We start from the raw sequence: 20,457 nt of genomic DNA, 5'->3' as shown, positions 1-20,457 counted from the left end.
AAGAAATGGCTTCAGTAGTTTTTCTCAAAAATACACAAGATAAAATCCTGGCCTCACCAAAGTCAATAGTAAATGTGATATAGACATAAATTGAGAAAAAAAAATTAATCATACTTTCTTAAAAGATAAAAAGAACAGAGGGAGTGTGACAGAAATGCAGCTTTAATTAGAAGCACAAGTTGGTCTGGATTGAGAAAAAGGCCAAAGGAAAAGACAAGGTTCACCAGCATATTAGTTTAAGCCAGCCAACTTTATTTCCTATCCAACCTTAACCAAAATTAAAGCAGAAGAAAATTCAAAGTTCACCTGACATAGATGAATCTAAAGTAAGTGGCTAGGAGGACAAAGGACTAAAAGACAGGTATTTAACAGCTTGAAAACACACCCTTCAAGTTTTAAATAAAATGAGGTTGTAAATACATTTTTGAACTCTGAGAAGCCTAGAGTTCGGAGACCAATTTTATCACTGATTTTTGATGTTGTCACCAAAACACCGTAGTTTGAACATCACGCTCCAGCCTGACACAGACACTTGCGCCTCTGTGGAAATCCACATATGTGCAGCAGTCCCTGTTAGAGAACCTCAGCACAAAATCAGGCCATTATTATATACCATCAAGTAGCACCTTGCCCCTTCCCTTGCACCTGAACTTAGGAAAGACAATTTGTTACACGCTATATATTTTCTGATACTAATGCACCTGCATACACATGCATGTGTTCGGTGGGGAGCCGGGGGTAAATGAAATGCTGTCTAAGAAGTGAGCATCAGAACCAATAAACTGATTTATAAGTATCTGTAAGATCTGGATTCCAGATTCTCATCACGGGTTTTCCCACGGCTGGGCAACGTTCAGAGAACTCTTTCACAAACGGGTCCTCTCGTACCCTATTACATGACAGCTTCTACTATAGTCTTTCAGCTGAGACATCTGCAAGATAGCACTATGCTATTTTGCCACATATTTTCACAAAACTCACAGGAATTTCTAAAACTGCTATCCAGCTATTGTATTTGGTGGATAATAGTCAATTATCTGGAAAGATTACAAAGAAAAAGCAGACAGTAAAACAGGTACACAAATACATACGCACAGCACAATAACTTAAAAAACAGAGATGAAAAGTGGTGAACGTCACAACAAGGAAAGAACTCTTTCTGAATAAAACTGTCTGAACTTGCACTAAAATAAAAGACCATATGGACTTCTTGAATAAAGATTCTCAAATTTAGTAATACGGCAAGATGCAGCCCAGTCAGCTTTCCACCGTAATCGCAAAGCAGGCTGACATCCAGTAGTTTGTTTCAGGTTTTTGCTAGTGAACTTTTACTGCTGACTCTCCTTGCATGTCTTGGTCAGATAATGCACACAGCACATTTAATGGGTATGACGGGCCCCACAACTCCAGGACGGTGGCTCCGACACAAAGGTAGGCAATCTCTTTGACTTGAATCAGAGAATTAAAACACAACTGCAACAAGACTCTTTTTTAAAGCCAGTATCACATATTTGCACAAAGACCACATGCTGCTCTATTTTTTAATTTTTTTTTATTTTAACTTTGCTACTTCCTCGGAGTTAATCTGTTATGAAAAATTACTTCCCTTATTTATTTTTAAATAACGGGAGTACAGAGACTCCCACACCACAGCCCTGTGCGGAGAACTGGCTGGGTATTTCATCACAGCGCTGAGAGCCTGAACGTCTGCTAACAGGCAGTTTTCCAGCTCACTGGCACAGGCACAAGTGAAAGCAGCACATTCATTTTGTGCAATTTGCTTTACCTTCCCACATGGAGTTGGTGCATGTAAAAGGCTGTTAAGTACTAAATTATTCCTTATCAAATCACCATCATCTGGAGTCATGATCAACACTAATTAAATTACTTTCACTGAACACGGCTCCAGCCTGCTGCCTCGGCTGCGAGGTACATTTTATTTTGCTTACTGTACAGTCCTAGCAAGGTACAGGGCACAGTGCTAGAAGGCATCTGTGCTGTAGTTTTAATTAAAGTTTACCTCACCTTCCTCCCAGCTTTATAAGCTAGGGTAAAGTGTATCAAATCAAGTAGGTTAACGCCTTCATTTCATTTAGGGAAAGCATTACAGTCCAAAGTGATTTTATATTAGATCTTTCTCTTAACTACGGCCAGAAAGATAATGTAGCTGTAAAATTTAAAGCCTTCCTCGGGCAGACCCCTGACACAGTCACCATGCTAAGCTTTATCTGTAACTCCTTAAGTGTATACTTTTAGAGGCAGAAAGGAAAAAAGATAGCCTGAGAAAAATACTGCATTTTTGGGGGGCGTTTCTTGAAGGCTACTTGACCTTTCAAACCACATCTTAAGTGTGGCTGAAGATGACAGACTTATTCCAACAGTAAAATTTCTAACATTCAAAACAGTTCTCGTGTGAACACTGAAACCCTCCACCCATCGCTCTTCATTTTAGTGTGATACTCATTTTACAGTGCACCTTTTAAAACAGATTTTAAATATACACCGTTTTGCTAAGCTGGATTTTATATTATGTTTTCAATCCGTTTTCTTTTCAGGAGAGCAAGGTTGCTTATTTATACAATCTAATTTTAGTGCAGCATACCAAGCTACCAACACATCCAAATTAACAAAATGACATTTCAAACAACCAGCTCCTCACCGCTTCTTTCTTCCTGATGGCAAATTCATTTTACTTAACCCCAGAACAGAGTCTCAACCCTATTAAAGTAACGGGCACTGTGCCTTAATAACGATCTTATTAAGAAGTGACCAAGGGCCAAGATTTCATCCCGAGTGATTACTTACAGATAACTACCTCCAAACTTGAAAGGCAAACAATCTTACAACATGTATTTAGATGGATGGCTTCAACACCTCATCTCAGCTACTGGGGAAATCAGGCTTATCGGTATCAGAACGGACTCAATCCACAGACCCTGTCTAGAGCTCCTCTAAAGCCAATATGCAGATATAAGGCAAGCAGAAGGACTGCTACCATCTGTAGCAAATTGATTAAGGTATAATACATTACTGTATGCATATTCTCTGTGCATAAATATGTCTGTCTATATCTGCAGAGTAAGAGGGCTTGCATAATGTGCTGTTGTACAGACCTAGATTTTATACAAAACAATAATAATTTCACCACGAAGTAAACTCGCACAGAACATGCAAAAACACAGGGTGAAACCTGCTACCGCTCATTTTGAAGTGCTGTTCTCCTTTGCTATCTGTCAACAGCCTAATCCCCAAACATTTTGTTCATAACACCCAGTTTAAGACCCAAACAAAGAACAATTTTATTAAGAACTCTGAAATTAAAGGAGGAATCGGTTTGTCTTAGAGGAGACTGATTTGTATACTTTCTAGCCTGAGAAACAGGAAATGTACCACCTCTGTACAGATAGAACTGAATCACTTCTTTTGAGAAAGCCCCAGAAATGCACTGCATCAAATATAAAAGCAATGGTTTAAAATATTTTTCAATTCAAGAGATGATTATTCAAGATGAAGAAGAAATGAGGAATTTACATGAAATTGCAAGTCACTTCTCCTTTGAGCAAGAAGTTATTTTATAATTTTCAAACTTCAGATTCCTGCCCAGAACACAAAATAAAATCTGATTTTATTTTCTGAAGAAGAATTAACTTAAACATATTTTTAAAAGGCTTGAAATATTACTGGTAATTCAATGATGTTGCCTAACGGCAGACAGTCTTGACTCCACTGACCAAACAGACAAAGATGTCTTATTACCAACACTTGCAGGGCAAGAGCATTTACTATATGGTATAAAATCAACTGACAGCAGCAACCTTGCCTGTGCTAGTGAACTCCAATGCCTCCTAAGTAATACTACATTCATGTGTATTAAGTTTGAGGACTTTGTGTACCTGCAGAGAAAAGGAAGTAACCGGGAAGTCATGCCCTAAACACTTCTGCTGCATGTTTCTGAACTGCTTTTGACATTTATGCTCTCAAATCACCTCTAAACCCGATTTAGTAAATAAACTCATTCATTTTTATGATGAATTGAGGCAAAACTGTTAACATGCAATGTAAGTTTAGAGAGATTTCTTGAACACATTTGAATAGAGGGGATTTGATTTTCTCAACAGCAAGATGAAAAGACAGAAGATGTAAAAATATTTAAGTTAATACCACTACAACTCCACGTGCTAGACTGATTGAGGTGACCCAAGTTAGTACTTGGTAAAATTTCAAAAGCAAGAAGAGAAGGCCCCTGTGCTGATAAAGCCAATACTGTCACACTTTAAATCTCTCTCCCAATACACACAGAAATGCAGCAGGCACTTCAGATACATCAGAGTCTCTCCAAGATTCTTTTCCAGTACATTTACCTCTGCCAAGCCCTCCCCTTCCCCCAACACACAAAAATCCATTACTAAAGGGTCTAATCTCAGCTATCAGCACAGAGTGCCTTTTATGGAGCCATTAAACCATTTCTCTTGTTTACAGTGCCTGAAGAAAGATGTGAATTATGTCTGTGACAAAACAGGCGATAACATTTCTAAACTGCTATCAAAATGCAAACTGAAATACACTTAAGGACAGGGACCCTAATTCATGTTTTTGCAATTTTCCTTGCTCACCATAACTTAACAGCACTCACCTGATGATTCAAACAAATTATTTATGCTGTAAGTACAACAGGTAGGCATTTTAATAAAAAAAAAAAAATCTACTTTCAATAAATGAACAGTTTATTGAATGGTTCGTCAAGGTGGGTAAAGTGTTGGTTACTTCTCAGGTGATAGTAATGACCTAGGTGCTCTTATCAGTAGACATTTAAAAAAATCCAGACAGAACATTGTGGGTTCATATGAGGCCTGAAATGCTCTATTTCTGCAACAGTTACCATTTAAACCATACATTCAGTATAGGTATTTGCATATCTGATGCAATGAGCTACAAGACTAAATACTTTCTAGATGACCTTCTAGGCGGAAATGCCAAGCTTTATACATATTTTCTGAAGAAGTTTCAAAAATGTGTATTTAACATACGGACCGATAGCCTTCTGCATTCTGAAGGCTATTTATTGATTATTTATTTCTAGATCATCATGATTTGAGCTACAGACCTTTGCTGATAGCTGCACTCTGAATTTCAACAACCATTTAATAGGCATCTGATTAAAGACAACGGGATGCCAAAGCAGGGTGCTCTTTCCATTTCATTCCACTATACTTTAAGATGAGAAATTTTACCCATCATCTTTGGGATGCACAGGAGGAATTAGCTGAAGCATGTACTAGACCCAGTTGACCATTCCTTCATACTCTGGAGGTTACTGCTGCTGCAGCTGAATGCGGCATGCAGCCCAGTATACTAACAAAAACTGAAATAAAAACATCATGTTGGAGAGATGACAGATGAAGAGAGGTAGGAGGATGGAAAGACAGTAAGAGGCTGGTAACCAAGTCTTTCCAGCTAAACTGTTCCCAATGATTTTGAATTAAAGCCTACACATACAGACCACTACAACAGCTGAAGACAGAAGTGACTGCAAGCATGGATGACTGAGGCAAGATCTGCAATTGTTTTCACCCTAGGCAATCTCTTGCCTAGACAATGGCAAAAAAATCCTTTTGTTTCTGACCACTGCAACAGCTGCAAAGATGAGCAAGACTTGAAGACTGTGGACTGATTTAAAAGTGGCCGAACAGATTACATCTACACAGACTCCACCAAGTTCTTCAACCATTTGATCTATCAGTCACCTCTATCAGATCTTAGCTGAGCTCCAGTCAACTGGATTTCATTTAGGTCCTGCTCTCTGCCAGGTATTGGAAGAAGCTGGTGACAAATTGGGTATCTGACACACAGATGTGTATCATCACTGTGGTTTCAGAGGCTATCCTGGCAGTTTCTATAAAAACTGAACATAGAGAAGAGACCTGAGCTTTTGCTATCTCACAAACGAAAGCTGCTAGGAAAGGGGGGGGTGGGGGTGGGAGGGGTGGAAGGGGGGCAGAATCTAAGCAATCCTGCCAAGTAGTTTTTTGAAGAAGTGCATGATCTTGGTATTATTCTCCATCTTATGGTTGCATCTAGAAAACCAGAACTTGCTTAAGACGTAGAATTCGGCCCTAAAGACACCTGGCCTCCATCTAGTCCCACTGAGTGGTGACCATTCACCTGAAACAGAGTCTGCATGTGTGTTTGTGTGTGTGAACACAGAGTCAAATGCAAGCATATTGAATGTGCAAGCATGCCTCTGCAATGATACATTACGTATGGTCAAAATATACGCAATACCCTAATAAAGGGCAGTAAGCTTTTTCCTCTTCAAATGCATATATGTAACCAGGGAGAAAATGGGGAAGTAGCATGCAGAAGAGAGGAACAAGATGTAAATGTGTAAAAATGCATTCAACAAATAGCTAGTTCTTTCCTACATGGTGGCCTGGCTCTAAGTCCAGGGAAGGAAATCTGAGGATAGCCGGTATCACGGCGAATGCTCTGCCACCCCTCATCTCAGTGTTCTTTCCCAGAAAGTGGAACTTCATGACTGGGCAGTACTTGGCAAACCCGTTAGATATGATTCCATCAATTCAGTCTTCGCCTTGGCTTCAGATCAGATCCTTCCAGCCCCTACCAGCTCAATAGATAGAAACAGCATGGGACCTCATTTTTTGGAAGCTAGTTCTGAACGATGAGCCCAAGCACCAGCTTTCAAAGCCAACTGGCAAGAATAGAATACGTGGGCAAGATGGAGCTATTTGAGAACCTTGTTTAACAAAAAGAAAATACCAGCTTTGAAGTAATCTGTCACCTTTACTGGAAAATATGCAACTACAAATGCACTTTAATAACAGTTAGAACTCACTCTGCAAAATGAAGCAAATTGCTTATTTTGTCTTCCAGCCTAAAGCATACAATACTGTGCATGTCAATTAACGGTCTACTTGAAAACTGCATTGCATGAATGCTACATAATAGTATAGCCTTTAAAATCCTCAGGGGGTGGGGAGGGATGGGGGGTGTGAAGAATAAAAGACAGCCCAAAATTGTAGGATTTTGTCCTCAAAGTCTACATGGACTGTTCTCAGATGACATGGTATGAGAAGAAAAAATAATGATACTGAATTTGAATTAGGAAAAAGTAGCAAGCAGGTGAAGATGAACTGCACGGAAAGCTGGAATTTATTCCTGTTTACTACTACAGAGTTTCAAGATGGAAAATAACAGCACATTTTCCTACAACTGATATTGGGAAATTCTGGACCTTAAAATCTGCAGTAATGCATCCATATTAACAAGCATTGTTTGTTAAAGTAACTTTCTCTTGCTTTGGGGTAAGAGAGGTTTTTTTCTTTCCCCCTTTTTTTTAAAGCAAAAAGCATTACAGATTAATGAGTAAAAGACAAAAAACAAGTATTGATGAAAATCAATTTTAAATTAATTGGATCACTTGTTCATCTCTAGATTATGTTAATTCTATATATCCACCATAATTTTTCCCCTATCTTTACTATGATCTGGCATTAACATAAAGCCTTTGAGAATAAGTGAGGCAAAAAAAAAAAGGTTGAAGTAGAGAACAGAGATGGGTTCACTGTACCTACAGCACATCAAAGTCACATCACTATCCATAAAGCAGGTTTATATGAGGGCATTTGTACACGGGCAAAAGTGACCAACAAAATCATCATTATAATGCAGACACATGCCACTTCCCTACAGCACAGATTATTTGACTCCTAAAAATGACACTCCTGCCCCTGCTCAGCTAAGAAATTCTTCTAGATGCTTCTTCACAAATGGAAATAAGTGTCATTCTTTAACTGAAATGTGCTTTTCTAAAGCTTGTGTGCTAAGACACCAAAATTTTTTGCCAGTTTAGCTATTTCTGGGCAGCTAACCCAAGACCCCCCTGCCACAACAGATGCAGCCTTCCCAAGAGGTAAAGGGGTTTCCAGCCAGGGTGAGGAGGGGGCATAATATTAGAGGTTGTACCCATATAGCTTAATAATTGGTTCAATGCTATAAATCCCCATTTTTAGTGCAAGATATCCCTCATTTCCTTGTCTGTGCAGTTGTGATTTCTGAAATGTTCATTAGAGTTACTGAGGGTACCTGCAGCTTTCTGATGCTGTAAGTGCTGAAGGCACCACTGAGATAATTCAGGTATTTGTAGCCACTTGGCTTCTCATTTAAAAGGACCATGCCGGTTGAAAATTGAAGTCTGTGAGTATGTTCAGTATACTAAAATTAAAAAGCCCACCGAAAAGGGTAAGCTACCTGGCTAGAGAAGGGGTGGGGGGTGGGGGAAGCTTTCAGTAAATATCAATAAAAGTTAACCTGCTCCCTAAACCCAAAGACAGAGCAATTACAAGGCAAACTTTTCAACAGGTTGCCGGTAAACACCGTTAGGACACTATAGGTCCTTTGGCCTAGATTGACACTATATTCGGGCAGCTGCTAACTAGCTGAACTGCCACACGGTATTAGAAGACTGTCTCTACGGTATTAGAAGACTGTCTCGTCTCTGCTACCCCCAAGCAAAGGGCCGGTTTGACACGATTCTGGTTAGCTGACCCCTCTTTTCCTCCACCCCCAAAAGATTGCAGCTTCCAGTTAAGAACTGTCTAGAAGGTATTTTCATGCAGTGGGAGCTGCAGTTACCAACACAGTTTCTTAGCCTCCGAAAGCAGCAATCTCACAGAAATGCTGTCACGGGCACTGTTTTATTCTGATTTATGCCTCCTTCATGTAGTGCACCCCTTCCGGACAGCTACCTGTCCAGGCACATGAGACTCGCAATTGCAGGCATACAAGGGGAAGGTGCTGCCAGAGGGGCTCTGCCTCCCAGCAAGTACCTCCAGGGCAAAAGTTAACCTGCTGACAAATACCACGGGCACTGGATAACTCTGAGGAGAATACAAGGAAATTTGCAGAACATTGGTGGGAGGGAGAAAGGGAGGATTAGGCTAGAAGGAGCAAACTGGCTTGCTTTGATGTGTGAGGAGAGTAGGTGAGGCAGGAGGAAGAGTTCTCCCTCTCCCCCTGCCCCCAAAATAAACAGAGGCTTAGGGCTCTCTGGAGGAGGAAGCAGTAACCTAATAAAAATTAAACCAGCTGGAATTTGTAGCAATTGATCTAAAACTGATGAATAGCATAAGATGATGGGGGGGTGGGGGCAATCTAAAGAATTTTTAATCCCTCTATACAGGATCTGCAACCTCCAGGACCCCACAGAGGAACAAGGTTGCTCTTCATCTGCATTACTGTTCAGTGTTAAAATCCCGGGAGGAGATCAGGGGCATTTGTTCCTACAGTTACTTATAATGTGTGTGGCTCCAAAGGCTCCCAAGCAGGGTGCAAGGAGAGGCGACCCACCGTTAGAGCTCCTGCTAAAGAGGAAGGTCTTAATGTAAAACCAAGCCTGGGAGACAACTTAAATTGTATTCCTACCTGGGAATTATCAGTAAAGTTAAATGCAAAGAGAAGAGCTGGCCACTAAATCAGGGTCTGTGTGCTTTTCTGAGGACAGGATTTCCATTTGCAGCAATTTCCAAAATTTAATTTAAATTGTAAGAGGTAATGGCTAAGTACTACGTAACTTCCATTACTAAAAAACACACATGCACATACGCACACACACACTCACTCACTCTTTCCACTTCAGGTAAATCTGCAGCTTGGGGGTTTCGGGTCTGGATTTTAATAGGTTTTGTAGAAACAAAATTATGAAGAAAACTTTGGAAATTAGGACAAGTATTTTTGCCAGAAGTAACAATAAGCTTTAAAATAAACCATTTCATATTTTTTGTAGTTATTGTTTTAAAGGTATCATCAACTTGATATTCAGGAAACCATGCCCACAGCAGAAAACAAACAGGAATTGATTCTGCCTTGTTTCCCCTCTTACAGAAAAGTTTCAAGTTACATCAATCTAGTTGTTATTTTTTCATCATTCTTTTCTGATGTATTCATGCAAAGAGCTAATGGCCAGCTATAGATGAGAAGGCTGATGATCTTGTACTTGCAGCTGCACAAAATATGAAGGAAACTGGATTTAATCTCTGGTTCTGCCATTTGTTGTTCATAACCTAAACAACCGGTGTCAGAAGGTTGCTTCTAGTTTGAAGTAGTTCAATCTTAGGAGCCTACCTTCAGGGATTCATAACCAGTGTGTCAGTTTGCTTCCCTATAAAAATAGGAATATTCTCATAATAAAAGCATCATAATAAAAGATTATCCTTAAGGATAATCATGCCTGTCTGTCAGTTAGCTACTCAAGACTACGCGAAAGCAAGAGAAGCCAATAAGTAATGGACTACACAGTGAGCTCTCTCTAGCATGAATTAAACAGCTAATTTAAAAGATTATTTACAATTTGTTTTTATTTTAGCAACTCTCAATGAACGATAGGCACTAAAAGGAACAAAATTGCATTTTGAGAAGATGTTTTTTCATTTGATTTTGCCTTTAACAATAAAAATATGTATACATTCATAAAACAAGTATATACTAACTCAGGGTAGCTAATGGGATTTTTGTTTACTTCGTTGGAAGAAAAAAAGACTGTCACCACTTTAAACACGTGTCCTTCATGCTTCAACGTTAAATTTTCACAAATGCTCACCAGTAAGGCGACTCTAACAGATCTAGTTTATAGTTCATTAAAGCAAGGCTGAAATCTAAATCTTTAGTTCACTACCAAAAACCACTGCAAAAACTGCAGTCTTCACTGGAAAAGGTGTGGGCCATTGAAATAAGTCAACAATAAAATTCAGCTCAGAAGTTTTATCACTGATTCAACAGGGAAACAAAGAAGCCATTGTCAGAAGTGGTTACGTCTGGGAACATAAAGTCAGGACTTAAATAAGTAGCCCGATATTCAAAGAGTCTTTGCAAAGTGCTCTTTCTTGAACCAGTGGAATTTTGACCACCTGCAACCAGGCTTGGTTCTCAGCACAGATATTTAAGGCTTCTGCTGCTACTGAAAGCATTCTTACTGCATACAAGACTCGCAACTGAATGTACATTACCAATACACACACTGCACATTTTTTCTGAAGCCAATTGTTCCTGAAGTTGTGTGATTATTTTACACGTGCATGCAATCAGTAAGACTGACAATTACATGGTGTGTATATTTCTTATATGCATGTATGCATATATATACATACATGTATATACAGAGTATGTATATATACACATTGAGTATACATTGTGTATATACACATACACTTGTATAAAACCAGCTCTCAAATTCTAATCCCAAATGCTTGAAACTTTTGGTCTTTACTGAATACTGACACTTTTCAAAGTCTCTTTTGTCACCATTTATGTTAGTGCTTTGGTCACGTGAAATTTTCTTTACAGATGGGTTAATAAGGAAACATTGCACTTGGTTTCAGCATGAAGAAAGAGTATAAAAAAAAATTAAACTGTTTATCTTTTTTAGGTATACATTAGAAGCAGAAAGGAAACAACATTTGAGCAAAGAGGATCAAACTAGGAAGACTGGGAATTGTTTTTGGACACATAATTTTTCAAATGTCCTTGATGACGACTCATAATATATAAATTTAAAGACAAAAACCTGGCCAGTCAGTAGCCTTCCTATTCAGTGGCTGCAGGACTTGGCAGTAAATGTCACTGCTAAAAAATATTTCACTACATTAACTTACTGGCAACCACATTTGCTGAATAAGTTCATAAACAGCCACGAGAAAAAAGACAACCAGAAATAAAGTTGCTAATGATTCACTCTTTTCTAACATGCATAATCCTCAGCTTACAGAACAAATAGATACGTAAGAACAAAGATATCCTTTACCAAGACAGTTCACTTCTCTATTCACCTCATCAAGGTCAAACTATAATCCAGGAATGGGTAAGAGCAATGTATCGAAGACAAGGAGAACATGAAGAGTAAGTGAAAGGAAAAGAAAAGAATCCTTCTCAGGGAAAAGACTGGAGCACATGCCTTGAAAAAGTAATCAGTTTTCCATTTACCAGTTTAGACTGGGTTTAGATCATTCCTAGAAAAATCACTGACGACTTCTAAAACTCAAAAAAATTAATAAATATCATCATTTATGCATATTTATCAGCTTATAAATGGCTCCACCGTAATTACTTCCCGGTACTGAAATGCATACTGAAACCAAAACAAAAGGACACAGAACCTGAAACAAGGGCTATTTTTCCTGTATGCTTACAGAGGGCTAGTGATACCGGTCCTACATGACATGAATGTGTCACAGCCTCTCCAATGCTTAACTGATGTTTTGAGGACTGTCACTCTCTCCTCCCTTTTTTTCCTGCTATACCCTTTGAAAACTTCACAGCAGTCTGTGGGAGAGCGTGACTTCTGTCTTCAGTTGCTGAGGCAGCAAGCAGAAGACAAAAGACAAAAAAATTATACAGACTGTAAATACATTTTACCTAAAGAAACATATGAAATAAATAGAAGCGGATAGACTCAGCTTGCAGACTGCCTCCTTATTTTACACCATCCCAGAGCTTATGGATTTTCAAATCATTATTTAGGCTGCTCTTGGAATACAAAACACATTTTGCAAAAACACTGCATGGAAGGGAGTTTAAGGAGAATAACAGTTTTGTATCAAAATAGAATCATGAAGACCCTTCAATCTGCCTTGTTTGGTTTCTGTGTGAAAATACAGTTGAAACAAATTACTGCATACTTTGTTTAATACAACTGGAACTGAACAGATGCTCTAATACGTATACATACTCCTGATGAAATTAACTAAACAACTATCTGTTTTAAAACAGAAATAACTGTAGTGTTAAGAAAATACTGCCGTGACTACAAGTTACAATGTGAGGCTTGCCTGTACTTCCACAGATGGGATCTTCAGAGTCCTTATGGAGAAGGGAGGAGGGGAGGCTTCCTCAGAGAGGAAATAGAAGGTTTTTTCAAAATTGAAAATTCAACATTTTGAATAAAATATGTCTAATGTTTTTGTTTTTATGTAAACAGACCTTAGGAAGTGATCTGACAGCCTTAAGAAATTACCATTTGAAAGAAAAAAGGTCTACATGCTTCATCTTTGATCTACAAGACAGATTTATCACAGGACAGGATGACTGAAGTTTATTCATTAGCTGATAACCTCCACATGCAACCCAAGCCTTTAATCTGCAATAAAACAGCAAATGAGGATGGGGCTCTGAGGGAAGGAACTAAGTCAGCTTAGCCGAGCAGGGACATGCCAGTGGAAGGCCAGGGGGGAGACAGGAGGACAAAACCCCACAAGAAGAGCCCTGTCCAGCTGCTTGGGCTCCTCCATGCCCCAGAGAGCTGGAGACCATCAGGTTCACAGTGGCCCCGTGCAGCTAAACCACATCTGCATAATGTGGCTGCTGTCTCTGCTGGGATGCCCAGAGGTACCTTTTCATTAGCAATAAAATTCCCATCACAGCATGCAGGGCACTCTGAAAAGAATAGCTTCCACTTTAAAAGTTTTAAAAATCAAAAGCTATGTACTCGATGGGGTCTTGTCATTTGTTTCACAATGCTATTGCCACCATCAGTATTTACACAATCTGTGAGCCACTACTACAATCCAGGAGAACCTAAAGTCCTTGTACCTTCAAAGCTGGAAATTTAGTATAAAAATACAAGCAGAAAAGCAAATAAACAGAAACTGCTTATTAAAGTCAAAGCAAACCCATAAATTCTCTACTACTAAGATCACAAGTTAAAGGCATTACAGTCGACAGTCTGCCTCTTGGTAAAACTTTTTCAAGAATTAAATCTTGCAATTATGGAAAAGGTTGCAACTACGGCAGATTTAAATAATTCCAAAAATCCTCTAGAGGAAGGAGGAAAAAAAAAATCCATATTAGCACAGGCTAATGCCCAGTGATGAACCACAAAATAAGCCTACAAAGTTCTCTGAAAGACACCAATTCCTAATTTCTTTTGAATGAGAATTAAAAAAAAAAAAAAAATAGAGAAAAGAGAAAAAAGAAAAAAGAAAGTTAACAGCTGGTACCAGTTTCAGTCCTGCTTTAAACAAAGGAAACAAGTGCTCAGGGACACAACGAAAGAAGTGAGGCTATCTAAGGCAACTATGAAGGGAGATAAGGTGGTCAGCATCCACTCCTCAGTCTGACCTCTCCAGCTCTTACAACAGCAATTGCATTGGACTGTCTTTGTAAAATGCTTTTGAGATCTCTAGATAAGTGATCATTAAGAAAGCTGTATATCTCACAGCAGAGTGATACATGCATTTCTGTACCTACTTCAAACTGAGAAACAAAGATGTTAAGCAACATGCCCAAGGTCATGCAAAGCTAAGGGCAGGAACAAACCACAGAGCCCCGACTCTCACAGCCCTTTAGAAAGAATCTGTCACAGTTGGGCATGCACTAAAATAAATAAGTAAATGTCTCTGTATTTGACAACGTCTGACCTATGAAAGGAAGTAGTTTCAAGACAAGCGGCAAGAAACAAAACACAGCTGCAGCAGAAAGCCCTACCAGGGAATAGCTAAGCACCAAGAATAACTAGCACCACCTTGTAGGATATTTGTTGGTCTGCCTGCTGCAGTACCACACTTGCAGAGCTACACTTAAAGAAAAGGTGATTCCAGCCACACAGACTCTAAAAAAAAAAAAAAAAAAAAGGAAATTTGTAAAAAAAAACCAAAACTGAAAACACACTGGTGTGTGCAACTTGCCACACACAGAAAACCAAAACACTACCAACTGCAGTTTCTAGGACATTGTGCACTACCAAGACATGACTGCCAGCTGCCTATGTAGTGAATCATCACGTTAAAAAATGTTGTCATTTTTTTCAGACCACTAAAATTTTTTCTAGAAACTGCAAAATTAAACTATTCTGCATCATAAACAGAAACAAACCCAGTAAACAGATCTCCTTTTGACTTCAGTAGGCCTATCAGAACTTACATTATTCTGGTGTTTTCTACTTTGTTTTAATCATGTGGGGGTTTTTTCTCCAAAATATGTCAAAATAGGTGAAAATTAACCTCTACCAATTGTTTGCCAGCTCTTGCTATACTAAAGCAAAAAGGAAATGCTCTTCCAGTTCTGAAATTCGCTTTTGAGATTTAAGTCACAGAAAGGAAGAGAAGGAAAATAAAACGGAGCATTTTTCACCTGATAGTGCAAAAAAAAAAAAAAATCGTGATTTTGTGTGCTGCAAACATGTAAATAAATATTAAAGCTTTTCCGCATTTAAACTGCATTTGGAATATCCTAAGCCATTAGTTAAAATGACAGAAGAATACAGCTACCTGAAGCCTATGTAAAGAATCTCTCTTTAACAGGCTTTTAAAGATTGCAAGCCAGAGCATCTAAAAAGCACATCCCTGAATAATTTAAGGCTCCTGGCATCTACATTGAAAGACCTCCTTTGCTAAACCTGGAGGAAAAAAAAACAAGGTAAGAGAAAGAATAAAGGTCGTGAAAGATCAGCGACAAAATCACTACTAAAAAAGTATTTTTCCTATCTTAAAGTTTAATCAGACATGGAGGAGCAAGGATTTTACAGCCAGCCCTTCCCATTTACTGTCAACAGCTATGGTCCAACATTAACATTTACCCCTTGGCAGTGTTAAGGCAGTGATGGTCAGGGAAACAATACATGAACAAAATGAAAGAGAAGGAAGGAAACCGATCAAGAAGGTGAAGCACAGCACAAATCCTCATTAGCAGAAATTCAATAGCAGAAATTCAATAACAAATAAAAAGCAAAAAGCTAGAGTTTATCATGAGTTTTAAATGGGTAACCTACATTTTAGGGCAAAAGAAGAAAGAAAAAAAAAAACAAACTCTGGAAGAACAGACCAATGTAAATACATATTATTAAAACAAAACAAAACACGATTACGCTATTAAGACACCAGGCAATCTGGTTTGGTGCAGGGTAATCCCCATTTATAACCAATTGTACCAAGGTCAAATTACAAATCAGTGTATTGTTGACAATACCAAGTTTTCTCTGCCAGCTACATCCTTTAAATATCAGCAAATCCTACCTACTTCCTCATGTCTGTTATAGAAACCATCCAAACAATGGGAGCAAGCAATCTTCACCTCAACAGCTACTGACTTTGAGCTAACTGAACACTTCATTCATTTTTACTCCTAGACTGGAAAGTCCTTGCTGTTCTACAGTATCTGAAAGCCTCGCCACTGATTACAACCAGTTCAGGATCCGGCTCCTCCTCAGTATATGAAAATGGACTTGAAACAATAGGAAACCTTATCTGAGGAAGTTAACACAGGTCACCCTTTTCTGACACACGAATACTGAACTTTATACACCTCATACGGACAGAAAAACAGCTTAACTAAGTCTTATGAATTAGATAAGAATTTGGAAAAAGTGTCGCATACAGAATGCTGATTTTCAGGAAAAAAAAAGCATTCACCTTTTTGGAGAAACAGATTTTGCATTTTTGCTTTACACAACTTTTCATCACGTAATTGCTAAAAGAAGAGTCGTTAGGAAGCCACTTGACTATATAGCAAACAGGTCAGCTGAAGTGTAGAAGCAGATTCAGAATGGGGCAAAACCAACATGCCTAACAGAATTTCCAAGTAAATGCCTGTAAAAGTGATTCCTCCCTCTTTTTGTGGAATTTTTATTTCTTGTGAGAATGGAAATGAAAGAGTAAGAAAATTACACTATTTAATATGCAATTGCGATATTTTTCCAGTGTAATTGCAAGCTGAAAAAAATCTTTTTGATACACATTTTTCTCTCTTAGAACTCAAACAGTTCAGTCGCTGCAGAAAGCAGAAGGTTATGAGAAACTAAACCGCAACTTGTTTTTCAAATTTCATCTGAACAGGCTAGTTGTTATCTACTCTTCATTCTGCTCACTCTGAGCTAAACTACAAAAATGTTCTTTGTGATAGGTATTCAAAGTTAAAAAATATTTAATAAAAAGGTAATACAAGATGGACCAGATGGGGCTTTGGACGCTGTGACAAAAAAGAAAGGTTTGGAAGTGCAGACATTTCTAAGATTATTATGGTAGGAAGGACCTCTTTCCAGAAGACATAATGGAGTAACAAAATAAATGCAACTTTAAACAGGTAAACTGAAGTTTAAAGCATTAAGGGGAAGCTTGACATGCTGGATCCTTAGCTAGTAGAAATATGCCTAATTCCAGTAACGTCAGTAATATCACATGAAGTTATGCTAGCTGTTGATCTCACTCATAATGTCTAAAGCCCACACCTAACTATAAATATATATATTATGTTTGCTTTTTGAAAACTGATTGAAGTTTAATAGCAACTCATAATTGAAATATTCATGGTCCCAAGCTAGCTTTGAAGTTAAATCCCTAAGTGGATAAAGTGGACTGTATATCTAATCTAAACTAAATGTTTCCCTTAGTTACTAATACCAGTGCAGTTTCACTAGTTAAAATCATTATTACAGAACAGAAACGCAAAACCCGAAGCATTTTAAGGGACATTTAATCCTGCTCAACGCTAGGACACAGCACATGTTCTTGGCAGTATCAGTTCTGCCGCTACCTTCCACACCTTTGCTTCAAGAGTTGACTGACTTGGTGATTTCTAGGCAAGAAAGTTTTAACCACAGCTTTCCAGCACTGCTACTGTTAGTGAAGTTTCTTACAACTCCTTTCAATGATATAAGTTTCAATTTAAGACCACAAGTCTACCTCAGTTTTAAAGCCCGTTTCTCAAGCAATGAAGCTAGAAATGTCACTAATTTTTGTACCTGGACTGCAGACTGTAACTGTTTCAGTGGAAAACTTCAGTTTTCTTTACATATTCTGCAAATCACACACACACCCACACACACACACCCTACCTATATACAGCTCCATAAATGAAATCTGTGCTGCAAATTTAAATGAGGTGGCTGACCACAGTTTGGTTGCCCCTGAACTAGAAAGTGGCTGTGACCTTCTTCACTGGTTTACACTTCTGTCCTTCAACATTTTTGGCTCAATTAAGTAAGTGTATCAAACACTGAACCTATGAAAGCTTGCCCATCCTCTCCCATATTTAAAAAAAAAAAAAGTAGGGGGGGGGGGGGGGGGGAAGCCAAGTGCTCCGGCCAGGTTGCTGCCAGTAACAGGGTGAGCACTGTACAGACTTATAGATTATATATAGTAAGTCATTATAATAGCGTTTGAAGGCAGGTTTGGATCCTAGAGAAAACAGTCACAATTGTGCTACTTCTGCAGCAGTAATTTCCCCATGGCTTTGGTTATGTTGATCTCCGTTCCTATTTCACAGAGCCCACAGCTACATACATTATATCCAAGTATATGTCTGAAACTCCATAACCTTTGCCAGAGTAACTCTCCAGGAAGCTCTCCTGACCTTTACTTAAGATAAAGAAACCAACTGAAATGAAGAAATAAATGTTCCTTTGATAATACTGTGTAAGCTGTGGCTAACAGCATTAATAAAATAGCTACATTAGGAGAATTTCTTTATCACCAAAAGCAGTGACCAGCTTCAATGGAGCTTTTCATTCACAGTTCACAAATTATTTTCCAAGAATCATTGACTTGTTGTGTAACGATAATTGTGGGTTAATAGAAGCCCTAACTGAACTTTGCACTCTTACACAAAGGACGTACACATACATGACTATATTTGGACACAGCTCCACATGTAGGATTACATATCTGATTTTCAACTTATAGAATAGTTTTGGCTTTCATATTATAATTTAATTTAAAAAAAAAAAAAAAGTCTTTGAAGCCGGAGGTGAAAAAAAAACCCACCACCAACAACCTGTTACAAAAGGCAACTTTAAAAGTTTAAAAGTGACCATGATTGTTGGTTGGTATATGTACAGGAACTTCTAGAGAAAAATAAAAATAAATTGTTGCTGTGCAGGTATACTATCAGCGTCCAGGGGACGAAACCCCCCCTTTTTTTTTTTCCCTACAAAATGTTGTTATGAATACTCTTACTAAATTCTTCCTAAAACAGTTTCTAAATAACTGAAAAAAATCCACTAAAAGATTTATAAGAAAACTCAACAAGTCTGAATTTGGTTTTTTGGGTTAAAGACTGTTTTAATGCAATTCTTTCTAATCTCACTAATTTTAATCCTAACATTTCAGTACATGAATGCTGTATTTAACAGCTATCTGGTTTAGTGAACTGCAGTAATTCACTCTGATAGGATAAATTATTTAAGTTGTTTAGCAAAATGGAAAAGCTACCATGCGCTCTGCTGCAATCGGCAGACACTGTTTAGAAGAGACCTCTGATGATGGAGAGAAACCTTGCCATGAGGAAGAAAGATGCAGAAAGAAGCTCCAAGAAGTCTGTGACTTTGTCAGATAATGTTTCTCATGCCATTTCTTTACTACGCCCTTGCAACCACCCAAAACCACAGAACAGCAGGTACAGCGAAGGGGAGCCAGCGTTTAACAGAATAGTAGCACTTTAGCAGGCAAAGGCAAGATTTGAGGGGTACAGGCTTAAAAAAAAAAAAATAAGTTTGGGCACATGTTAAGTAAAGTAGCAAACAATGCAAAGCATCCAGCTTAACATAACTCCTGCTTCCTCCCATTAATTCAAAGGGAAATTTCATTTGAGCAACAAAATGTCACATGCTAAGACAACTTAAAAATGCTTCAGCAGTGGCTGTATTTGATGTATTATGTGGAGAATTTTATTTATTTATTTATACACAAAACGCACCGAGCAGCCCGATTTCTGCTCAGCAGAGCTGCCTCCTATGTCCCACAGTATCTGATCCGTACTGGCTCAACACGCTCCTCTCCTCACTCTACGGACAGAGAAACTCCCTCCACCTCCACAATGTGAGTTTTTCCTTGCTTCCCTGGGGCTGGGTGGGTGGGAATTACAGGAGAGGGCCCCCTGCTAAAGGTTATACCTTCAGCCCAAACAATTTCTTTTGGCTGCACATCAAAACGCCACTTGCTTTATCTATTCACTGCGCTGATGTCACTGACCAGCGAAAGGAGCTATCACATGACTGCAGATGACACAATAAATAACAAATATGAAGACCCAAATATAAATATACAATACATATTTTTAAGAAAGTGATGATTCATACTATACTTACAACTTTCAGCCTGATAGTCTGGCACAAACTGCTCGTCATTGTCAGGTACCTGAGCTGAAGAAAGGAAAACAAAAACAAAAAAAAAACCAAACAAAAAAACAAAAACAAGGAAAGAATTAAAAGAAGCCAGTAAAGCATAAATAAAGACTCTTGTGCTTAATTTGAAGCACAGCCAAGATTAAAACTCGGATTTTTTTTTTTCATTGTTGGGTATGAAAATCAGGCAAGCGCATCATTTTAATATGAGATAAACCCTGGGGTGAAGCTGTGCGGTGCAGGGCAAGTCCAGAGCAGCCCCAGTACACAGCAATGGGGATGGGAGGACGTGAAAACTGACGCTGGCACTGGCCCTGCCTCACTCCCTGCACGAG

General features: G+C 38.6%; 1 protein-coding gene across 5 annotated transcripts in view; it reads right to left on the bottom strand.

Annotated features, from left to right (window-relative positions):
- ETV1 (ETS variant transcription factor 1) overlaps positions 1–20,457 on the bottom strand; it is a 67,962-nt gene that overhangs the window by 34,427 nt on the left and 13,078 nt on the right. For 4 of the 5 annotated variants that reach the window (XM_076331410.1, XM_076331413.1, XM_076331411.1 and 1 more), the window contains one exon: positions 20,087–20,140. The exons of the other annotated variant lie outside the window; for it this stretch is intronic. In XM_076331410.1, coding sequence (XP_076187525.1) covers positions 20,087–20,140 — 54 coding nt within the window. The remainder of the gene's footprint in view (positions 1–20,086; positions 20,141–20,457) is intronic. 5 annotated transcript variants of the gene reach the window in all.

Source organism: Aptenodytes patagonicus, chromosome 2 (assembly GCF_965638725.1).
Source record: "Aptenodytes patagonicus chromosome 2, bAptPat1.pri.cur, whole genome shotgun sequence".
NCBI lineage: Eukaryota > Metazoa > Chordata > Aves > Sphenisciformes > Spheniscidae > Aptenodytes > Aptenodytes patagonicus.
This window is presented reverse-complemented; position numbering and strand designations above follow the sequence as displayed.